Here is a 22,348-nt window from a genome sequence, read left to right as displayed (position 1 = left end):
CATGCTATGACGCTAAACAGCAATAATCTGGAATGATCTCGGGAAACTTACAAAAGCACAGCACACTTCATTATCGAGAATAATTTACTGGTCTGCGAGATTTGCACACTTGCTCCCTTCCTTGATGGACGAGGGACAGGTTTTGGAGGAATGCCACACGGAAATGACCTCAAAAACCCAATGTTGCCTACCAGTGAAGCAGATCTTTTGTCAAATTATTATTATGTAAGCGGTATATGGCATGGTCTTTGGCAAAATTGAGATTGCATGGTCTTGGGGGCGATTCTAGGGTCAGACCTTTAGGGGCCCCAGGATATCATTTAGTTTAAAAAACTTCTTTAAAATGTTTAAACCATGTAATTTCTACTGTTGTGTGGATTTCTTTTGTTATTTATCATAGGCAAGCCTTTAAAAACATAAAATGGGCTAGACTAGACATGCCTGTGTACGGTCTGATGAAAACAGTATCCTTGAATCCTTGTGTACACGGGAAGAGGAAAAGTGGTGTTTTCTTGGCGTGTTCTCCTCCTCTGGTTTTCTAACGCAAACCAGCTGCGGCCGGAATCAAAACGGCCACGTGATGTCGCTGTAGGCAGGAGGCGGTGGACGATGACGTAAATCTCCTGCGACTCCAGCTTGTTCCAAAAACATTGCCGACAGCGGGTGTAGGTTGAGGAGTCTCTCCGAGTAGGAACCGTACAATTATCTCCGCAAAAATGCCGGTGTGCAACTTCTTTATGCAGGGTCGTTGTCGTTACGGCGATAAATGCTGGAACGAGCACCCGAGGGGAGGAAACAAAGGAGGTGGAGGAGGTTATAACGACGGCTACAGCCGCTCCTCCGGTCAACAGCAGCCCAGAGGAGGAGGTGGAGGTAAGGTCTTGGGAGTAGTAAAAATTAACCAACTAAAATGATTTGTTAGTAGTTTGGCTGCTCATTTGGTTTAGCCCCGGTACAGAAAGGTTTCTAGCCTAATGGCCCAGTCGCAGTTTACTTTGTAAACGGTAGATAAGTCATTAGCCCACGTTTAGTAGTGTAGGTGAAACTGGCTGCTAACACAGAGACCATATATTCAGAATTACCGTGTGTGCTATTACTTCAGTGTTGGAGCGGATGTGATCGATCGCCAACATTCAACATAAAACAGACAATATACAAAAAAAAAAAGAAAGAAAAAAGAGAAAAATGTCCTGTCTGTTAGTACTCTGGGGGACTGGAGGTCTACTTAACTGTGCTTACACGTGTCTAAACGTCAAACAGCTTGAAGATTCAAAAAGTTTACTGTCAATCCTTAATATGTCGCTTTTAATAATAAAACAGCACACATCTAGAAAATAAACTGAACAGATTCATGAAAGGCAGAAACGCAGGAGGGATGTCTCTCTGCAGTAGACGTGCAAAGTATTCTCCACTTGCCAATTCATTAGGTACACTACTGAAAGTGAATGGTAATGTAACAGCCCTGCACTAAAGCTAGGCTTCATAACTGTTGTTATGTTCAGTTTATGTTGACACAGAGACAGAAAGGTTCAACTCTATGATAAGTTTGGAGGATTTAGTTTTGTGGTGGCATTAAACTAGATCGAGTTAAACACTAAAGGGTTTCTGTTATTTAGTCCAGTCCACTGACTGAAATTGGATTGGTAAAAACATGTGTCGGTACAACACATAATTCAATAGTACTACAAACCGCAACCTCTGAAATTAAAACACAGTTTAATCAACAACTATTTTCATTTTTTTAAAACAAATGCCTGATATCATAACCTTCACAAAGCTAAGATTAAGTACTTTGAAAGATACTTTGCATTTCTCCAGCATAGCTAGGCTGTTCAAAGAGAGACATCCTTCTTGTTTTTCTGCCTTTTAAAAATCTGATAAAATGATTTTTGCATGTATTTGCAAGTGTTTCTATGTGAGAAGTGACAGATTAAGGATAAACTGGCATACAAACTAGACAGAAGAAGTTTATTCGTAAGGATGTGTGGTTTTAAAAATGACCCTTGTATCAGCTTTGATTCATGTTGGTTTGCGTGTTGGTTGCAGGGTTTGGAAACAGAGTCTGGGTGAATCCTTCCCAGCAAAAAGGAGGCTACATCCAGCCATCCTCCTTCTCCTCCCATGGAAGTGATGACTGGGGACGTGGAGGAGGTGGCGGTAGAGGAGGAGGAGGAGGAGGAGGAGGAGGAGGAGGCGGCAATGACTGGGGCAGAGGAGGAGGAGGAGGAGGCAACGATTGGGGCAGAGGAGGAGGAGGAGGAGGAGGAGGAGGGAATGACTGGGGCAGAGGAGGTGGAGGGAGAAGAGATAACTTGAAGAGCTCCGATTTCAGTTTCTCCAGTCAGAACAGATTTTCAACTCTTAATACAGCTAACACCTTTGACAAGGGAGGAAAGGGAGGAGGAGCTGGTGATGAAGACGATGATAAAAAACTGTGAGTCTGCTTGTTTCTTTGTTTGTTGTTATTTTTACAAAGCGTGGCTTGAAAACGATTTCCAGTTCTCATGAGGAATTCATTCTTTCTTCTTCTTTTTTTTTTTTTTGGCCCATGGGAAACCAGGGAGGTCATTCAGGCGGACATGGAGAGTTGGGAGAGCTCAGGACAGTGGGGCTTCTCGTGTTATTCAAACGCCAAGACGACTATTTCCGGTCTGTATCAAACATGTCTTTCCCGACGTTTTCCACTGTAGTCACAGCAATGGTTTTAAAAACCAACAAACTAGACGTGTTTCATATTTCTTGTCTGCAGGTCTGGCTGATCTCTCTCCAGAAGAGCTCAGGCTGGAGTACTGCAACGCAAGAGCTTCTGGAGATCTGCAGAGTTACGTAAGTGTTGTGTCCCCCATCATTCACCTTCAGGTCAAGAGACAAATAAAGATGCTTCAATCTTATGTGGATTTGTAAAAAGACTTGTTCCTTGACCTTTTATCTTCTCCAATGATCCAACTACTGTGTTTGAGTAGAAGAGTGCACATCTCAGTGTTTGTGTCAAATGATCTCGATTTAGTCTGATGTGTCAAATTCTTAAAAAAAAAAAAAGTAAGATTTTTTTTTTTTGAAAAATGCATCTGAAAGAGTGGCTGCTTGTCGCCAGTAGCTCCATGATGTATGTATGTTAATGGTTGTTTTTTTGTCTGACTTTTTCTGCGCCTTGAACCAGTCAGAATTTGTTTTTGGTTGTTTTTGTCTTTTTGTGCTGTTTTTTTTTTCCTCCGTTTTTTCTGGACTTTTTGTTTTTGGCTGTGGAGTTCGGTGGAGCGGCCGTTGTGTCCGTTGGTGTATTCCTGTGATCAGCTGCTAGCGCTGTCCGTGTCCCCTGAGCTGCCCGGAGTGAGGCCTGAGATTCCCGCTGAACTTCAGAAGAAGTGCTGCGGATGCCAGGCCAGAGCTGGAGGTGGCAGAGCGGAGTAGGAGCTTCGGGTCGGCGGTGCTGTCTGTATTCACTGGGAACATGAGGTCTTTGGCAGCAGGATTGATGGACTGTGTGCGCTTGATGGAACTCAGAGGGAGTGTGTCATGAGAAGCACTTTGGAGACGTGGTTCATAGGACCACAGTGCATCTGTGCCAGGCTTCAGGACTCTATGGGTGGACACGCTCCGTTGGCATTTACATCTCTCCCTCATTGAACAAGAAACCACCATGCGATGACTCAATCCATGCCGCTGTTGCTACGCAACTGGCCAAACAACCACATCACCTTGGACACTGTTTTGCCAACCGCTTTTTGTATATTTGTTCATAATACTTATTCTGTAAATTTTATTTTGCTACATAATACCTATTTTTATTTCACTTTAATTGAATCTGATTTTATTTTATCTTTTTTTGTGGTTTGTATGAGTGTTTACTGCAATGAAGCTACGGTGACAAAGTAATTTCTCTCGTGGATCATTAAAGTCTTCCTAAGTCAAAGTCTGTTTGAAGAGTCTAAGAACCTCCTGTTTTGTGTGTTCAGCTTAACGGCGTCAATCAGTTGCTCAGCCAGTGGAAAAACAGAGTCCAGGAACTGAAGGTTATGAGTCCATCTACTCGTGCAGCATTGGTAAGAGACGCACATTCAACGACGCTCCCATCAATTTGTCTTTTTTAAGTTCGATAATTCATTTTTAATTTTATTTTCTGTGCAGCTTGCAGAGTTAAGTGGCACAGCTCCTCAGGCTCCTCCAAGGGGCTTTGGTTCCTCAACAGCGACTGGATTTGGATCATCTACATCCGGCTTTGGAAGCAAAGGTAGCGATTGGGTTTTGATTGAGTTTAGTGTTTTGGTAAATAGTCTCATTTACATTCTTATAAAGAACCAAAGAAAGTGACTGTTCCTGCTAGAAATTAAATCCAGCCAAATAACCACCAACATTTTCCTGACTTTTAAAACTCATTGTCAACCACCATTGCTTATGAATACAGTGCTGTAGCGCGGGTTATGACTACACGTTGAAATGTGACATTTTAAAACCAACATTTTATTGATCACAATGCACATCAATGTCTCCTGTGCTAATTCTGAATCTTTCTGATGATTCAGGCTTCGGGGCCCCAGCACCCTCCCAGTCCAGTAGTTTCAGCTTCGCTTCTGCAGATACCGGTTTTGGCTCCACAGCTGCACCTTCATCCTCGACAGGGTTCGGTGGTTCCTTCACAGCTCCTACACAGCCCCCCTCCGGGTTCGGCTCCAACTCTTCGGCGTCATCTTTCTCCTTCGCCATGACATCCACCGACAAACCGGCTGCACCTTCAGGATTCGGAGCTTCGGCGTTCAGCTTCGCTCCAGCAAACTCTGGCGGAGGATTTCCTGTCACCGCAGGGAGCGGCGGTGGTTTTGGACAGGCGAGCGGAGGATTTGGGGCAGCGGCTGCTCCTTCTGCTCCAGGAGCCGGGTCTGCTGCTGCCGGGGCATCGGACAGCCTGTTTTCAAGTGAGAGCACACTGACTGAAGAAGAACTGAATCAGTTCAAGGCTAAGAGATTCACTCTAGGCCAGATTCCCCTGAAGCCTCCTCCTGCTAACATGCTATTGGTATGATACACGTGGATAAGCTCATAAAAACAAAGATAATTTAAACAAATGATTATGATTTTTGTCCGCATAGCAGCTTCCAAAGTGCTTGAGTTGTAATATTATGCGATAATATCAGTGTTGGCAAGGGAAACTGAGTTTGGTTGCAGTTAAGATTTTTGTGTACATTACCTTTTATGTACTGCTGTACAATACACATACTTTAAACTCTCGTCGAGTGAAATTTTTTGGAGATAATGTCCTGAAGTGGTTTTCCTGTTTGTGGGGATGTCGAGCGTAGTTGTTAAGCAATTTTTCCGAAGCTTTATTTGAATCGCGGCCTGATCAAATAAACAAGTTACAGCAAAACAATAAAAAATATACAGATTTATGTATCAGGTTTCTTTTTAAAATAATGGAGGTAGCTGTTGATCCAGCTGCGTTTGGATTTTAGAGAGTGGTTTGTTGCACTGACATATGTTCCCATTGTAATGACAGCCCCGTTGTAGTCAGTGGGCTGGGCTAAATAACAAACACTAGTGTTTTATTCAGTCCACATTAACAGCTACACGCCTTTCTGACGCTGCTGTAGCATAAACTGAATGTTACAACATTCATGAAGGGGAGTTTACTGCAGGAGTGTTGTATGACAATAAATGTGTTTGCACTAGTGTACCTAATGAAGTGGCTTTCTGTTTATTTCACAGAATAACGGCTTTAAACACATCAACTGGTGTTTATTAAAAGTGTACTTCCACGTGTGAGTCAGGAGAGGGGGGTCGCGGCACAAGCTTCAGTGTCCATTGGGTTTTTAGTTGTAACTGACGTGTGTTGCTAAAGACAAATTTGAAAAGAGGCGGCTGCATTTTTTTTTTCATCCAAAGCAGCTTGTAGTCCTGCATCCGCGCACCTGTTCAGTATTCGTCCGCGGTTGCGCACCTGGTGGGTCCACAGCAGGAGTGATGCGGTGACAACAACAAGACGTTCTGCTGCTGTATGGGCCACTGCTCTGCTGACTGGAGCGTATTTCCAGCTGACAGGGAGTTTGTGACGGCGGCAAGACATCAAAGTGAGCTGGAGCATCTTCCGAAACGCGAGTCAATACTTCAGCCAGGTCACTGTTCACACAACTAATAAAATTTTATGCAGACCTATAAATAGTGACAGAACATTAGCTGCGAGCAACAGTGTGCTACATAGTCATTTTCCCTCCTCCTTGCCAGCCTGCGAGCATTAACCTCCCACCCCCCCCTCGCTTCTCGGCAGATAATGCATAAATAATTCATCAGATTAATGGACGGTAGAAAAAGAGGCGATCTCGCCAAGAGCTGACCCGCACTTGGCTGAAAGTTGTTGGAGCTGCCGTTCGGTGAATCTTAAACACATTTCACCGAGACGTTTGCGAGTCCTCGTCTCCCCCACCAGCAAACGAGCAGATCTAATCGCTTACTGCTGCAGCATCGCATTGTCGGCATTTATGTAACGTGCGCATGAGTGGAGAATGGATCGCAGCGGCGTTACGCGTGATGGATGAGTGCGTGGATGCCCGCAGACGCGAAGGGGTCTTTTATTGGGGAACATTCACTCACTCAGGACTACATTAAAGACCTGAAAAACGATGTTGCATGAAAAAAGAAATAATGTGTCGCGAGTAATGTAAATTTCTCGTTTCCTGCATGGAGGAACTTTGACGACGTTGGAGCTAAAACACACTTACACCTGTCACTCCTCTTCCTCTTTAACCCGGGCCTCCACCCTCCTGTGAAATCGGGAGCTCAGACAAACACGGCCACACAGTGTGCGCCCAAATTTAATTGACTGTGACGCGATTCCAGCAGCATGGACCAGATGTTCACCGTGTATCTAATTTACTTATCCACTGGGGAAATAGGAGCAGTCTGTCTTGTGAATTCCCCGTTAACACTCTGTGCTGCACCCGTGCATGTATGTTACACCCCTGAGCGGATCCGTCTTTTGAATTATGACTTCCGCTTGCAGCTATAAAAATTCCTTCAAGAAAAATTCACATTGCCGAAATGTACATTGTGTTCACTTTCACTCCACGGCCATTGTGGTCACTAAATCCATAGATGATGGCAACAGATGCTTAAACAACACTGCTTAAATTGCCACTTTTCTGAGTGCCAATGGGCTGATTCGGATTCAGAGCTGGTATTAATGTTTGATGGGGGCTGATTCTAGTCGACCCTTCTTACTCTTGCAGCAGAGAGCAAGGCTTAGTAATTGGAGCGATGAATCCTGGGCTGGAATTGATTGTGTTGTGCCACAGCAGTTTGCCTATGGGAAGCAGGGCATTGATCCAAGGCCTCTGATTTACACCGATCTGAGTGGCTTGCCGCATGGGTGACTGAGTGGCACATATTTCACCTGAAAATATATTTTCCCCAGGTCCAGAGCCGGATCTGGGGTTCTGCACTGCAGATGTTTAAGGGTTCAGATTAGTGATCAGATCAGTGGGTCTTCCTAACATAGACGGAGAATATATATTCATGCTGTGGCTTCATCCCACAGCAAGACATTGAACCGAAACTTTAGTCCAAGCTATATCAGAACTACCTCAGGATAAAAACAAGATGGGAAGCTTAAAAGTACTCTCTGAAAAATATTTGACTTCCATTTTTTAGAAAGAAAGAATGTGTCAAAGATAGTTACATTTTTTTGCTTCTTTCGTGTGTACCCCAAAACGAATACGCAAATAAATAATCATTGTAAACATAAATTAATTAAAATAAGCCAAAGTATCAACATAGCTTCCGGTTGTAATATGACATGCAAGTTTTCCAATATTCTTCTCCTTTTTTGGTGGCGTATATTAGAGAAAATGTCATTTGTTCCATACAATGAATTTCCTGAATTGTTTTTTGTTTTTTTCCCCATTCAATAGTTGTTGTAGGTTCTTTATTCAGACGTTTTTTAGTTATAGCCTTTTTTTTTTTTTTTTACTTCTAGCCGGAAATATCTGCAATAAGTATCTCACCCCTTTCCTGAGCCCACCTGGTATATTTCCTAAATATATAACATCGAAAGTAAACTTTATCTTTGTTCCGATGATGTGTTTTTTGTTGTTTATTTGCTTTGCATTTATATGCTTTCATTTCAGAGTAAAAACAGACATTAAACTTCACACATTTCAATAAAAAGAGAAAGAAATATTGGAGTGTTCTAAAACTTTTGACTGGTGGCATATATACATATGTGCACTGTGGGATTTGGTTGGGTGAGGCCTAGCTATATCAAGGCTGGGCAGAGAACCAAATTCATTACATTTATTTCCTCTGTGCATGTGGAGAGAGCTGCACAATCCATATGTGGAAGGTCAACGATTAAACCCAGTCTACATGCATCTGTCTTTGCGGCAAACAAAATACTTTGCATTGGAATCTCATTACTGTTTGACATGTTCTTGTTTAGAATAACTCAAGTGGATTGATCCCTACTCCCCATGCTGTGAGAAGCAGGTACACCCTGGACAGTATATCGGTGAACCCAATGCAAAAACGCCACACAGAAAGGCCCCAGTCGGACTTGAACCCGGGACCTCCTTGCTGTGAGACAACAGTGCTAACAATGTGTCATTTGGACATCCAACAGCTACAGGTACAGGGAAATTTATTTTCAGTCATGCGTCGTGCAAGTAGATAAATTTGCATCATTGTAAAACATTTTCTTGTCTCTGTTTTCGTTATTCACCAACTTTGAGAGCAATATTTGTCTATTTATTATGCCAAATCCGCAATTAGCTTTACTAGCAGCTGCCTGCTAGTTATCCGTCTAGCATGTGGTACAGTTAGAGCTTTTCTGCTGGAAACAGCCACCTGCTGGTGTGAAGGTAAGACAAACAGTAGCGATTTGAATGTCTAATATATAATATTATATAATATTTTCTACCCATGGACCCATGTATAGGGGCAGGCTAGCTGTTTTGTTAGCATCTACGCTGAGCTACGCTAAGCTAACATTTGCTAGTTGTAGCTTCCCAATTAGCTGATTGACATGGAAGCGTCGAATTTTACCAAATTAACAAGAATATTAAAGCAGAATTTTGAGAAACGTTTATTTGTGGCTTGAAGGTCGCGGGAATACATTGAAATGTCCAAAACCGGGTGATTTTTCCTTTGAACAACAACTTTAAAGTCTTTAAGTGGCTGCGCAGTGACAGCAGACACTGTAGGGGGGGAAAAAAAACTACAAATCCACAGGACTAGAATTTTTAACTAAATTCCGACTAATTGTCACATTGCAATGTATTCACTTTAACTACTGTACCTAATGTTTTGGCAAGTGAATGCATTATTCGCCCTCGCTGTGAGTCAACACATGGCCACACGTGGTCGCTGTTTTCCCACCCGGCCCCTCTAGTGATCCATCTCTCCTCCCTCCTCTCCCTCCTCTCCTCTCCTCTCCTCTCACCACAGCAGCGCGCTTCTCACCGCGCCTTGGATGCCGTGTGACCAGTAGCACCGAGCGGAGAAAAGCGTCCATCGCAGCGCCGTCCGTCCTCACACCAGCACAGCAAAAACAAAAACCCAAACGATGACATTCTTACAGAGACGACAGGAGCAAACATTTATTTGACAACTTCCGATACCAACACCTTACCTTCGCCGCTCCCTCGCTGTAAGTGGTAAGTGCACTGATTCCCTCTTTTTTTATTATTTATTTATTTTTTAATTGCGGTGCTCAGTCTCAGCGCAGGACAAGTCACAGCGCCAATAGGCTGATAATGCAATTAATAGCTCATCAGATGATCAGACGTGATAGAAGCAGAGTGGATAACATGATATCTGAATGCATCTTCTTTTGTTGAGGAAATGGGGTCCAGATTAGATGACAGACTAGGATTCTTCTTTTATATCCTCATCTTTGTTACATTTTTGCACATGGTCATGTAGTGCATATATAATGCGCTATGCACAGTAAAGCTGTAGTAGAGATTGATGTGTGACCTGCGTGACCGTGCAGGTAAAATGTTCTGCCTTTTTTTCAGCTTGCATGTTTGCATTTAAATATGCTTCAAAAAATGTCAACGGTGCTGCCTTTAAGAAACGTGGGACCGATTGCCTCTATTGATTCAGCCATGTACGCCAGAGGTCAGAGGTCTGACATGGGAGAGGGGGGGGCGTTTGCATGGGGTCAAAGGCAGTTTTTATGTTTTTGTGTTTGAGCGCATGTAACGGTGAAAGGGAGGAAGGGAGTGCGAGGGAGAGAATGAGCATATTTTAAGATGCGTGTCCTCTGCCAGCGCTCAGGTCAGGCCAAGTGCATGCTGAGGTGTGAGGTTGTATCAGGTGGCGGCACGCGCATGTATTCGCGATTGCAGACGCAAACACAACATCTCAGGCCGCGCGCTCCCCACCTGTGGAGGGATACGGGGGCACGTGACAGACCTCCCGAGCCTCCCGTAGCTTACTTTGAGTCTAAATAAGAAAGTGTTTATCCTTCTGACATCTTTAATTGTCCGCAGGGACTAAATACATGAACAGGTTAGATTTAAGGAGAAAGGATAATTATCAATGTGCTTAACACTATAAATTCTTGTCTGACTCAAACTTTATCCTTTGAATAATCCATTGAGAAAAGACTGTGACTCACTGTACAGACTGTAGAAACACAGAAATCATGTTCTACAAATTATACAGTCTAAATAATAAAAAAAAATAGATCCCATGGAAAATGTTTGTCAAATATTTCCTTGGGTGAAATATATGTCTGAGCCCGAGTGGCGGGGAGAGATGCGTCACATAGTATCAGATAAGCTGGCCGCTGAAAAGGCCAGTCTGACTGTTGCACACTCTATCATCTTCCATCAAAGAGCCTCTGCTCTCACACACACACGCACACACTGTTCAGAAGTGATAGCTGGAAAGGGCAAAGGTAAACAACAGCGCGACACAGACACGCACACACATTCATATGTGCCCTGACTCATCTGACCACACTTCAGATCTGCAGCTGCCCACTGCTGGTCCTGCTCCTCTTTGAAATGAAAATCAAATGAAAACAACCACGGGGCAGAGCAGACACTTATCATAGTAATGAACAGGCTTCAGTGTGTGCGTCTGGGTGCGTCTTTTTTTTGTGTGTGTGTCTTGTTGTTGCACCGTATGTTCCCGTGTGCACTCTTGCCCAACCATCTGTAAGGGACAGTTCCCGGCCAAACGGTACGTATCATCAAAGGGAGTGTCTGTGATTGGCTGACAATGAACGGCTGGTTGGCCCCGCTTCAAACCGGACCTGCTAATTTTACTTGCTAATTACTTTCACACTCATCAGAACCTCGAGGTCAACGTGGGCCAGTGGTTGACCTACATTTTAAATTTTTCACCGCACGTTGCCTGGGGATTTTCAGCCCGTTTGTGAATGCACCTTTATGTCCCAGGGGATGTCTGCAACAGCAGTTCGTGAAAATCAATTCGACAAACGTGACCTCCGTTATTTGCATGTGTGGTGCTTTCTAATTTGCCACGTCTTAACAAAAAAATAAAGCTACCATGCTTCCTAGTGAAGGGCATTAAAATACAAAAGAGTGTGTGTTTCAGAAAATTATTGATGGATTAATTTGTCCTATGTTTATCCAATAACAGACCAACAACAACATTAGTTTTACAGTATAAGTCTATTTTTATTTAAACCGCGTAATTACACTGAGAATCACGATTATTTCTTCAATAAATACATGAAAAATACAGAGTACATATAAAGTACATGCAAACATTACGTAACCAACCAACCTGTCTGGATTTGATGTGTCATCCCGTGAAGGCATCCGCTGCACATGCAGATATCAGCACTTCCGTCTCCCGTGACGGCCGGCTGGCGGTGACAAAGCTCGCCATCCAAAATCAGCGTCCTGTGTTCACAACGGAATTGAACAGGTCAACATTTTGATGCCCCCCCATCTAAGCTGCCAAATATAATTAAATCTTTCACTGTAAAAAATGTGACTCAGCAACAACGTCTAGAAATGAAATGCTTTGTTTCTGCCATTGTTTGCGTTTTTGCATCACTTGGCTACATGCAGCCCTTCAGTTAGAAACTGGGGTAAGATGCATAGTCCAGCTAACATAACAGCGTTCTCTCAAATAGGGCTCTGAAATCAAGATATGACGCTTGTGCATGTGCACACACAAAAACAGGGTACTTCATAAACCAGGTCCTAGCTGGGATGCTCAAGTCCACGTAAATCCCCCGGTATGATACTACACAATGTAGACAATAGGCTTAGACTTAGGATACAGTAAAACTGGCCAGTGAATAGCCTAGAGAGCAAGAGAAAACAAGCAAGAAAAGCAACTCTTATCTTGTCCTCTCACAGGATTTGACCACGTTCCGATGAACGCGTCCTTCCAGAGGTTTAGCGGTAAATAAGACGGAGGTGTGTGTGTTTGACCCTGGCCGGGTCTCTGCAGGCCCACTGTACCTCCCACCCGCCACACAACACAACCCGTGCATGCAGAACCGGTCCTCGGTTGTGATTTGACACAGTGAGCGGAGCGAGCTCCGCCGGGCCCACCAGTATCCCAGGTGTGTTGGAGGAATAGTCGGGGGCGGGAGCGGCTGGGGGGTTAGTGAGGGAGATGTCACTGACCACATTAGTCACCAGAGAAAGCAGGCCATGAGTCAGGAAAGCTCCCAGTCTCATCTATCACGCCCCTCTTAACCCACTTTCCTACCAGACCGACCACGCCGAGGTTTTATTTTTTTGTTTTGCGCTAGCTTTCCATTCCCCTGCTGCTGACAGAGTAACTTTGTCATCTTTCTCGATCGCGTCGAAAAGAAGAACAACTCGCAAAGAGAAGGCTCAAGTGCAGCACAGATCGGAGGTTGCAGCGAGAGATGAAAGTGTGTGTGTGTGTGGGGGGGATTTACAGTCAACCTTTGTAGTTCGCCGAGGGAAACGAAATGGACTCTTTCAGAGAGCAGCTCTTACAATAAATATAACGATTAAAGGGAGTTTGTTTAGTCCGAGCCGCTGCAGGAAGATAGAGACAATAACATTGTGATATAGTGTCTCATTTTCACACCAGAGTCCCTGTGGTGGCGTGCAGAGAGAAACCCTGTGAGCTGGTGAGACTTCTGTGGGGTGACAAGTGATGATGCGAGAGAGCTCTCACTTCTCCAAAAGGCTGCTGGCACAGTCCGGGACAAAAGTATTTGATTCATTGCGGTGATGAAAACATAATATTTCGAGCTCAGTTATGGAAGGATTAGCCTGGAAAATGGGGGATCAGCGAATGAACATTTGAAAAAACACAGGGCAGTGATTTGATGGTTGTCGCTGTGGCTCGACGCCAACATCCAGCAGTAAGTCGGAAAGATAAACCACCCCCCTAGTGTAATGATTTAACGCTGCTGGAGGCCATTTATGATACTTAAGTACATTTTCTTATAAACATTGAACGCAGAGGTTTTACTCGGAAGGTAAGGTACTTTGTTTCTTCATTGTATGAGAACAAACATTAGCACATAGTTTGAAGTAAATTCATTAACAAAGCAAATCTTAGTTACGTTAAATAATGCTAAATGTTTCTACTGAGAAATGATGTTGTTATAAATCTTAAAAGTAACGTTTCACAGGTAAATTATAACACTACAGCCCTCATTTTAAGTTTTAAGCTAGTTTTGCGAAACACATGCTAACATTTATTAGACAAGCATATAATAGCACAGTTATCAAGCTAGCATGCTAAAACATTTGCCATTATAGCCCATGGCTAATATATGGTATGTAACAAAAGTACTTTTACCTATTTTAGCTAGATTAAAATGTTCTTATAATTTTCATTAAGATTTAAGCCCAATCTTAAAGAAAGAAAGCTATATCCACATTAGCTAAGTGTTTTGTAATTATATCTGCATCAATTTACTAAGCATTGTTCTGATAATATTGATAACACGAACACATGTTTATGGAGTGTGAACTGTTTGTTTACTTCTACGTCACAGGTCACAGATGGTTGCCTTTCAGCGCTGTATCACATTTTAACAAATGTCACACGAGCTAATTTGACCCATAATTGTTGCTCTGATGGAGAAAACCCAAACCTTCGCTTCCCTGCCACAGCTGATTCAACATGATTCAGGCAGTTTGTGTGAAAAACACGGTGTGACGGATCGAATTTATGTCCGCCGTCGCAAGGTGATGTAGAAGGACTCGCCGCATGACTCACCTCATTAAAGATTTTATTGGATAAAAATGTGATTGGGCCAATGGGAGAGGCACAGCGAAAGCTCCTTACGAACCCGCGGTCGCACTCATTTCGTGGCTATTAGCGCTAGATTCAGATTTGTGTCTGTGCGCACCGGGCGTAATGTCGCGCTGCGAAAGTGTGAAATGTGAAATTTGTGAATATTTAACGGTGCCGCGTCTGTACGTGGCGAGTTTTCTTTTCTGACGCCCGTTACTCTTTCAGTCGAAAGTGAGACCGAAGAAATCGGATCCGCGTCTGAGCTCAGTGTTTTCTGGATTTGGATGTGAATTCAAGCCCGGCAGCCAAGACATCGGTGTCAACGCCCTGTGTCATTCAGTCTTTTGGCTCGGTGTCCTGCCACACTCTGGCACGTACATTCCGTACGGCATATGTGTGTTTGCACTATGCTGGGTTTCTCTGTGTGTGATTTTGTCTGTGATCCATTTGGCTCCCAGTTTCCCCACAGCCTGGCACTCTTTCTCTCCTCTGCGATTGTGTGTGTGTGTGTGTAGCTGTAAAACCAGCCGTCTGTTTTCTCACCTTAAGAGACTCCTTATGAGCTGAGAGATACATAAGACATAAACGCAGCGCCAAGCCAAGTACAACGGCAGCAGGCGCGCATACAGTATCGTAACCTTAGGAGTTTCCATGGTTCCCCCTGAACAGGAAGTGCATTGCAGCTCCTGATTACTCTTGTGCACTGCCTGTGTGGATGCTCATCATGAACATCTAGCCGTGCGATCACTTTTTTCATTGCAAGTTGGACACAAAACGTCAAAAATAAAAATAAATGAAGGCACCTTAACAGATTCTGCAGGCATAATAGACTCACCAAGGAGTGTTTTTTTCCGTTTTTACTGAGCATTTTCAACAATATAACATTTAATATGTATAAAAGCTTATAGGTTCTGTATCCTAAAGGTAACATTTTTATCTGTATAACATTACCTGTGTCAAGGAGCTCCCTGATTTAGTAAAAAAATAAAATCTTCAACTTAAGACGATGTCATGAGATAAGAAGGAGAGCTTATTTTAGAACCGAAGTATGTATCGGTGTCTTATTCATATCAAATGATCAATAGACCCAATTTCTTCATTAGCTGATATTTTCCTTTCCTCCTGTTAAATTGGTTTGTGATTCAGTTCACTTTACTCTGTGGGAAATTCAGCTTTCGGGAGATAAACACTTGGCGTCAAAACCGGCTCCTCCAGCGGCAAAAATCATTACAGCAGAATGATTATAAAGACCATCTCGCAATAACAAAAACAATAAACGGGCAATAAGTAAAAATTGAATCGAGGCAGAACCACATGAAACTAGTTTAAAAGAATGTGAGATGAGTTTTACGGTTTGTTGGGTGTACTGTAAATTTAGGCATGTGAGTCACTTTGGCTTTTTATCGTTTGTTTTGCGATAAGCCGCTCAGACCTACAGTGAATCTTTGGCATTTACTTTGCTGCTGAGTTGTAGGTTAATTAACTGGCCAGCAGTGGCAGTGTGGTCTCCATACTGGAGAGCAGCTTCAAAGAGACCATTAATGGATCGCTCAGCCATATCTAATTACAAGGTTGTGGCATTCATGTTTACGGGAGAAACTGAAAAGAGAGATCAGGTTTTCAGGGCTTTGCATCCACACCGTCCCACTGACAGCAGACAGTCAGCGTTGGTTGAATCACGCTGATTTTTGGCCTTTTCCACAGTTTTATGCGGTTTTTCTGACAGTTGGTGTATATTTAAACTGAATATGACTCCAAGCGTTCGGGGCATCTGTCATTCAGAGAGAATTTGCTGGTGCTTTCTGGGCTTTGTTCCAATGCACTGTGAAATATTAATATCTCCCTAAAATCAATGGTGAATTGTGTAACAAATAACTCAATGTTTAGGAGGATTTATTCGCTAGCTAACTACGCCCTACAGCTGATGGCTTAGGTTTGAACAGTGCAAAAAAACATTTTGAGCCTAAAGAAATCACATTTTCTTTTAACTTGGCCCTAAATGTTGCCGGTCGGCTTTAAACGATGACATTCGCACAGATTAAGAGGCCAAATCTTTTACAGTACGGGGGTCGTGGGGGGTGGGGACAGGTTGTGTCGGGGTGCGGAGGAGGAGGAGCTGAGAGCGAATAGTATGCGTAGAGGGGGGCGGTTTGCTGACGGGAGGAGAAATAAATGAGCTCTGAGATGGGAAGTTAGAGAGCACAGAGACATATGGCGAGGTAGCTGTCTGGCACAGAGATGAAGATAGATGAATTCCAGGTCTGAAAACACTGCATGGGGACAGGTGCCTGGTGGCATGTTAAACAACGGTGACAGTGTAGATTTTAGAGGTTGAATTTTTGTTTATTTGTTAGCTTTTTTTTTTTAATCCATATTTACTTAAATTGAACACAAAGTGAATCCATAAGGGCTGAAATATCTTTCTTATTTTAGCTTCATATAGACAAAGAAAAAGTAGAAGACCATATAGTTTAGGTTAATAGTTGGGACTAGTAGGATCTAAGGGGATCTAATCTAACCATTAAATTTTCATTAATGAAACTGCACCCTGAAAGTACAGATCGTTAGTTAATAATGAGTCTTCCAAATACATGGGAAGCCGGGCCACAGAGCCTTCCATGTTGCAGCTCCATGTTTCTGTATTACCCCAAACCTGACAGACCAAAAGCCTCCACAATGCAGAAACGGTAATCCTACTCCAAAAATCCATCTAAAGTTACCTCATCCTTCAAATGTTATTGAGACCCTGTCCACACGGAGACATCTGTGTTCTCAAGATTGACTGTTAATCATAAATAATGAACGGTGTTTTCTGATCTGACATCTCTGGGGGTAAAATATGATCAACTACTAGAATAAAGGAAGGCTGGAAACGGTTGATGTCAAAGTTGGAACATTCAGGAAAACTGAGGACCCCAAGATGTCTACCTTTTTGCCATATTTTACAATGGCGACCATAATACCTGTAAATGCTCTACAGTGTTCCCACAATACTCTTTTGGGACAAACCTCTTTCGGGACCCCTTGTGTTTACCCTGTGACAGATTTTGGTGGTTTGGACTGGAGGGATAACACATGTATGTCTTTGCCTGGGGCCCTTCAGGATAGCCATCCCTCCGGAAACTATTATCCTGGATCTGTCTGCTTCTAGCTCCTCGGATGCACTCCAAATGATTCATTACTTCTCCTTTGTTTAATCCGCACAAATACCAAAGTGTGTAAAAATATCAGTATGTGTGTGCGCGCGCTGGCGTTTTGTTTTTCACATTTATTGACTGCGGACAGTATTTAGAGAGACAGGAAATGAAAGGAGAGAGAAGGATGTGTGCGCTCGGCAGAAGTTTGCGAGTTGAAATGAACTGTAGGGGTTGACTCGGTTGCCAGGCAACCCCAGCGGAGGCAGCCAGTAGTGCTGGTAGGCTGATTTTGTTACTTTTAGACCGAGATGGTTTAGATGTTTCTGAAGCTTCTGTTTGCGTTGCTTATGTAAGCTAATCATCTCCTGGCCCTGTTTTCAAAGCAAATGAGAAAATTCAGAACTTGGTGACCTATTTTTACTGGAAGAACCTCTACACTGTAGACCAGGCTCAGTGAAACGAACATAGCTATCACTGTAAATTGTCAGTGTACATGTCCACACATATATATGTGTGTATATATATATATGTATATACATATATATATATATATATATGTATATATATATATATATATATGTACAGTGCACTTCAGTTCTCCCTGTCACATTAGAGCGTGTCTTCACTCAGAGATAGAAGATCTCATCGTTAAGAGGAAAGGAGGAATGGATGGATGTCGCAGTTGTCACTATCAGTGTCATATTTTTGTCCCTCTCCTTCTCTTGCTCCCACTCTGTTATATCTCACAGATCGGGCCACAGCTTCCTGCAGTGTTTTTGCCAGTGTCCATTTATTATGAAGTGTCTCCTCCTCCCACGCTTTTCTCCCCGTCCTTCCTCTTCCTTCGCTCCCTCTTCCTCCGTCCGCATTTGTCTCTGAAAGCAGTTACTCTATTTATCTGGGTTTTTTTTTTTTCGCAGCCCTCTGTATCCCTCTCCTATCCTCATTTTCTCCTGCTCGGCATAGCTGTGTGTGTTCAAAGTACAGAAGCCCCCCAGAGAGCGAGAGAAGAGCGTGCATGGGCTGGAATAGAAAAGAGGCAGAGTAGGGTGGAAGAATAAGACCCAGAAAAAATAAGGGCATATGTGCTTACCTGGATTTCTGCTTTCAGGCCTCCGTTTCCCCTCTTTTCTTCCTTTCAGCACCCCTTTCTGCTCATAACAAATGCCACGGCCATGGCTGGGTACAGTACAATGAATCCAGTCTCTCCCCTCCTCTGCTTATTATTATGAGTTTCATTACAAAATGCCAAAATCTGCCCTTTGCCACATCAGCTCATTGTTCCTCAATAGCACTCGCTTCGTTTTATTGTGGCAAAAGTAAATGCATTCACTACAAAAGTGCCGGTCAGCAGAGTTTTCTTGGGCCGTAAGCAACATGGTTGTGGTAGTGTGACAGAGATGGGCTATGAAGATGATTTACAGAGACGTCTGAAGCGCAGTGCGTTTGAGTCTCCTATTCTGACGACGTATTAAGGGCAAATTCATTGTACTGTATATGTATTATTTATGATTTCCAGCAATGGGTGGGAGCACAGAGCTTTCATGCACAGTTCCCTGCGATGGCTGGCTGAATAGGTAAAACTGATGTGTTTTAGCCACACTAGTGGGAGGACTCTTGATAGGGCTGAGTGATGTGACCAAAAATGTATTTTTATATATTTGTTTTTTGTTTTCATGCATAATCTACTGGTTGAGAGAGGAGGTAGTGCAGTAGATTGACTAAGAATGGACTAATTTACTGTGATGATGAGTAAACATCGTAGAATAATCCCACACTAGTAGTAAAACAGGTTTGCATGAATCTGTGTGGGCACTGCCTGCTAATGTGGAAATCCGGGGACGTTTATAGCATCGAGATAAAAAAAATAAGAATGAAATGTCATCAAGATGAAATGAAGAAACGGGGACAGTTACGTTTCTTTTTTTTGACACATTTATTCATATTTAAACATATTTTAATTGCTATGTCTTCAATGTCAATAGCAGCACGATTGGCTACCGTAATAACTGTAGTCTGCGTGCAACATTTTCTTTCTCGTTCATAAAAACTAAACTAGAGACACCTTTAGCCGGTGGACAGGTCATCCAAAACGGGGACTGGCCAGAGTTGTGTAATCAAATACACTGGTATGCCTGTATATTAAAAAATTATATCATTACGAAAAAAAATATTCGATGCGAACCAGTAAACTGATCAGCTCTAACTCTTGAGATGGAAATTTCAATTAGTTGTTAGTAACAACCATTTGATGAATAGACCATGAAGTGACATTCATAGTGTGCCGATGATGAAATCAGTTAATGGTGGCGGGCCCCTGACTTTTATGAGTGAGACATCTCAACAGACGTTAGGTGGATTGTCCCAGTGGGTTCTAACTTCTCTTATAGCACCACCATAACGTCCACATTTTAGTCTGTTTAAAACTTTGGCCTTTGACCCAGTGCTTTCAAAGCTAACGCAAGCTTTAATTCTCATTAGCATCACTTGAACCCATGCTAAGGCTAATTAGGAAATTGTAGCATGCTAAACTGAGGTCAAGATATTAAACATACAGTATACTGATGTATGAGCCTTTTAGTTTATCTTCTAGCGTTCCTGTGTGTAGCCGAGGACCGCTGCATGATCTTACATATTAAGTCTGTTGTGCTTGTTCACCTGAGCTGGACATGGGGCACATATGACAGGGCAAAAGAGGAAGGTGCAAAATGATGAGAGAACGGACTGCAATGATTAAGTTAGTTGTATAGGAGAGGAGGAATGAGAAAAATGAGAAATATTTAAAAGGGATGTAAAAGCATGATGTTGGCCACAGTACACTACATATTTTATGTGCCCATAGGCTGACGCTTTATAATCAGTCTGATGTTAGCAAAAAGGAAAGAAAGGAGGAATAAAGAGAGGGGACAGGGAAGATAACAAACTTGGTGACTGACAAAGGTACTGGATCACAGACGTGTTCACTGACAAGAGGCCTTTTTGCTGCAGGAAGGAAAAAACAGGTGAAAATTTCAGCTGAATTGCATTTAGTTTGGGGGTGGGTGTTGTGCGTGCTGGCTCAGTCGCTGTGTTTCCAGTACAGTTTTTTGCAAAATAAAAGCGACATTTCTGAAATTCTGATAATTACGCTTCGTTCTTGTTTCGATTGAAAGGTGTTTCGTGAATGAGCTGTAACTCTCGTAAAGACTTGTCTCGCGATAATTCTCTTAAATTCTCATCATGCGAGACTTCACTTTGAGGAAGATGGACTTCAGATGAACTGGTCACATGACCCCCTGCATCATCTCCGGTGATGCCGGTGACTGGGAATTGCACGTAAAAGTGTTTTACTGATATTTGAGAGTTTTTTTTAATGTAGGCTTTTCCGTTACCAGTTTTTTACTGCAATATTTAGGTTTTGCGCATTTCTAGCAGTAATGGAAACGCAGCAGTTGTCACACTAATATGTCTTACAAGGACACTTGAGTAGAATAGAGCCATTGTTAATGTTATTGGTAACAGCTGTGCTTTCCTACTACAGCAAGTCAAATTATCAACTGTGAAAAGGGGCTTATAATTATAGCTGTAGCTTTGCAAACAAAGGCTGCTGTGTCCATCGGTTCCATATTACAAAGTTTTTCAAAGTTCGTCGAGTGTGTGCACTCGCACGCCGGCGCTCCCTCAGGATTCAGCCACCTAGTGATGACTCGAGCGAAAGAGTTTATCATCTGTCGCTGTATAAGGTCAGACAGAAAAGAAGATTCCAGAAAAACACACGAGACAAATACCAGCTGACAGGGTCACTCCTCAGCAGCAGGCCAGCCCTGACATTTGTGTGTGTGTGTGTGTGTGTGTGAGGCCAGAGGTATACAGTATCTTACCTCACTTGAACAGTGTGCAGCCATCTGCACCGTCCACGCATGCTGACCTTTGTGTTCTTTGTTTTCTTTCAGACCTATTGGAGATCAAAAATAAGTTTTTAGAGCTTTTCACTTTTTACTGCTCTTTCATGCTTTAGGAAGTCGTTTCTGCTGCCCCTGCAATAAGTGGGCAATGTAATTGAAAAACCATACTGTGGTTGAAATTTAAACATGCTGTCCTTTAGCCCCGGGGAGCCGCTGCTACTGTAAGACAAGCTATTACACTGTATTTTATCAGGCACACTGTATGTCATCCTTTTATTTTCCAACCTCCCTGTACTTCTACCCTCACCTTGTTTTTTTTTTCAAATTTTTCTCTTGTGTCCTTTCTTTAGCCCCGCTCCAACTTCACACCCCCCACCCAGCCCGTCGGCCCTCCAGTCCAGCAGGACCATGATGCTCAGCAGCTCCGTGGAGGTGCCCAGCCCGGGTGGGATGAGCGGCCTCAGCGGGTTGAGCGTGGCGGCCCGGAACGTGGTGCGCTCCTCCAGCATCTCCGGGGCCATGTACAACCTGGAGAAAAGTCCCGGCAGCGGGGGTCCAGACTCCGCGTCCCTGGCTGGCAACAAGAAGCGGCGCTCCAGTTTGGGGGCCAAGATGGTGGCCATAGTGGGGCTGTCGCAGTGGAGCAAGAGCACGCAGCAGCTCAACCAGCAAGGTCAGTTTCAGTGCGGTTGATTGAATCCAAGTTTCATCATGATTTATGTCTTTTCCTTTTTCATCCTCTCTGATTTGACTATGCCTCTTCTTCCTAACCTTCTTCCTCTTTCATCCATTCTTTTCACAGCTTTTGGATGTTTATTCTTTCCTGTCCTTATTCTTACTCTCTTTTCGCTTTCTGCCCTCCGATTGCATTTGCCTTTTTAATCGCTTCAATCGCTCGTTGACATAGTTCGGTGGAATATCAATCTTTTGATTTTAATTGGGGTTTAAATTCAAAGCTACAAATCACCCCGACCCACCACGGCTTTGCTTTAACGTTCCGAAAATATTTAATACCTTCCTGCAATCATTAAAATGATACATGTCGCACAGAACAATGGTTGTTTCTGTGTACGTACAATAACATCAGCATAATCCACTCCAAAGGGTATTTGGTGGTGCACTGCT

General features: G+C 43.1%; 2 protein-coding genes across 3 annotated transcripts in view; both read left to right on the top strand.

Moving 5' to 3' along the window:
• The first annotated feature begins 620 nt into the window (after window positions 1–620).
• Window positions 621–5,673, top strand: nup42 (nucleoporin 42). Its single transcript, XM_047605361.1, has 7 exons — window positions 621–873; window positions 2,047–2,434; window positions 2,561–2,649; window positions 2,750–2,826; window positions 3,957–4,043; window positions 4,129–4,231; window positions 4,524–5,673. The coding sequence occupies exons 1-7, from the start codon at window positions 717–719 to the stop codon at window positions 5,018–5,020; spliced, it is 1,398 nt and encodes a 465-aa protein (XP_047461317.1). The 5' UTR covers window positions 621–716; the 3' UTR covers window positions 5,021–5,673.
• A 2,839-nt stretch (window positions 5,674–8,512) lies between these two features.
• rims3 (regulating synaptic membrane exocytosis 3) overlaps window positions 8,513–22,348 on the top strand; it is a 37,385-nt gene continuing 23,549 nt past the window's right edge. The window contains exons 1-3 of one of the 2 annotated variants that reach the window (XM_047605379.1): window positions 8,513–8,611; window positions 9,430–9,631; window positions 21,574–21,896. In XM_047605379.1, coding sequence (XP_047461335.1) covers window positions 21,632–21,896 — 265 coding nt within the window. In that variant the 5' untranslated portion in view covers window positions 8,513–8,611; window positions 9,430–9,631; window positions 21,574–21,631. Of the gene's footprint in view, window positions 8,612–9,429; window positions 9,639–21,573; window positions 21,897–22,348 lie in introns of both variants that reach the window. The other variant, XM_047605378.1, reaches the window with a different exon arrangement.

This window comes from Mugil cephalus, chromosome 14, assembly GCF_022458985.1.
Source record: "Mugil cephalus isolate CIBA_MC_2020 chromosome 14, CIBA_Mcephalus_1.1, whole genome shotgun sequence".
NCBI classification, from domain to species: domain Eukaryota; kingdom Metazoa; phylum Chordata; class Actinopteri; order Mugiliformes; family Mugilidae; genus Mugil; species Mugil cephalus.
Note: the sequence above shows the minus strand (reverse complement) of the source record. Positions and strands in the feature narration are given on the sequence as shown.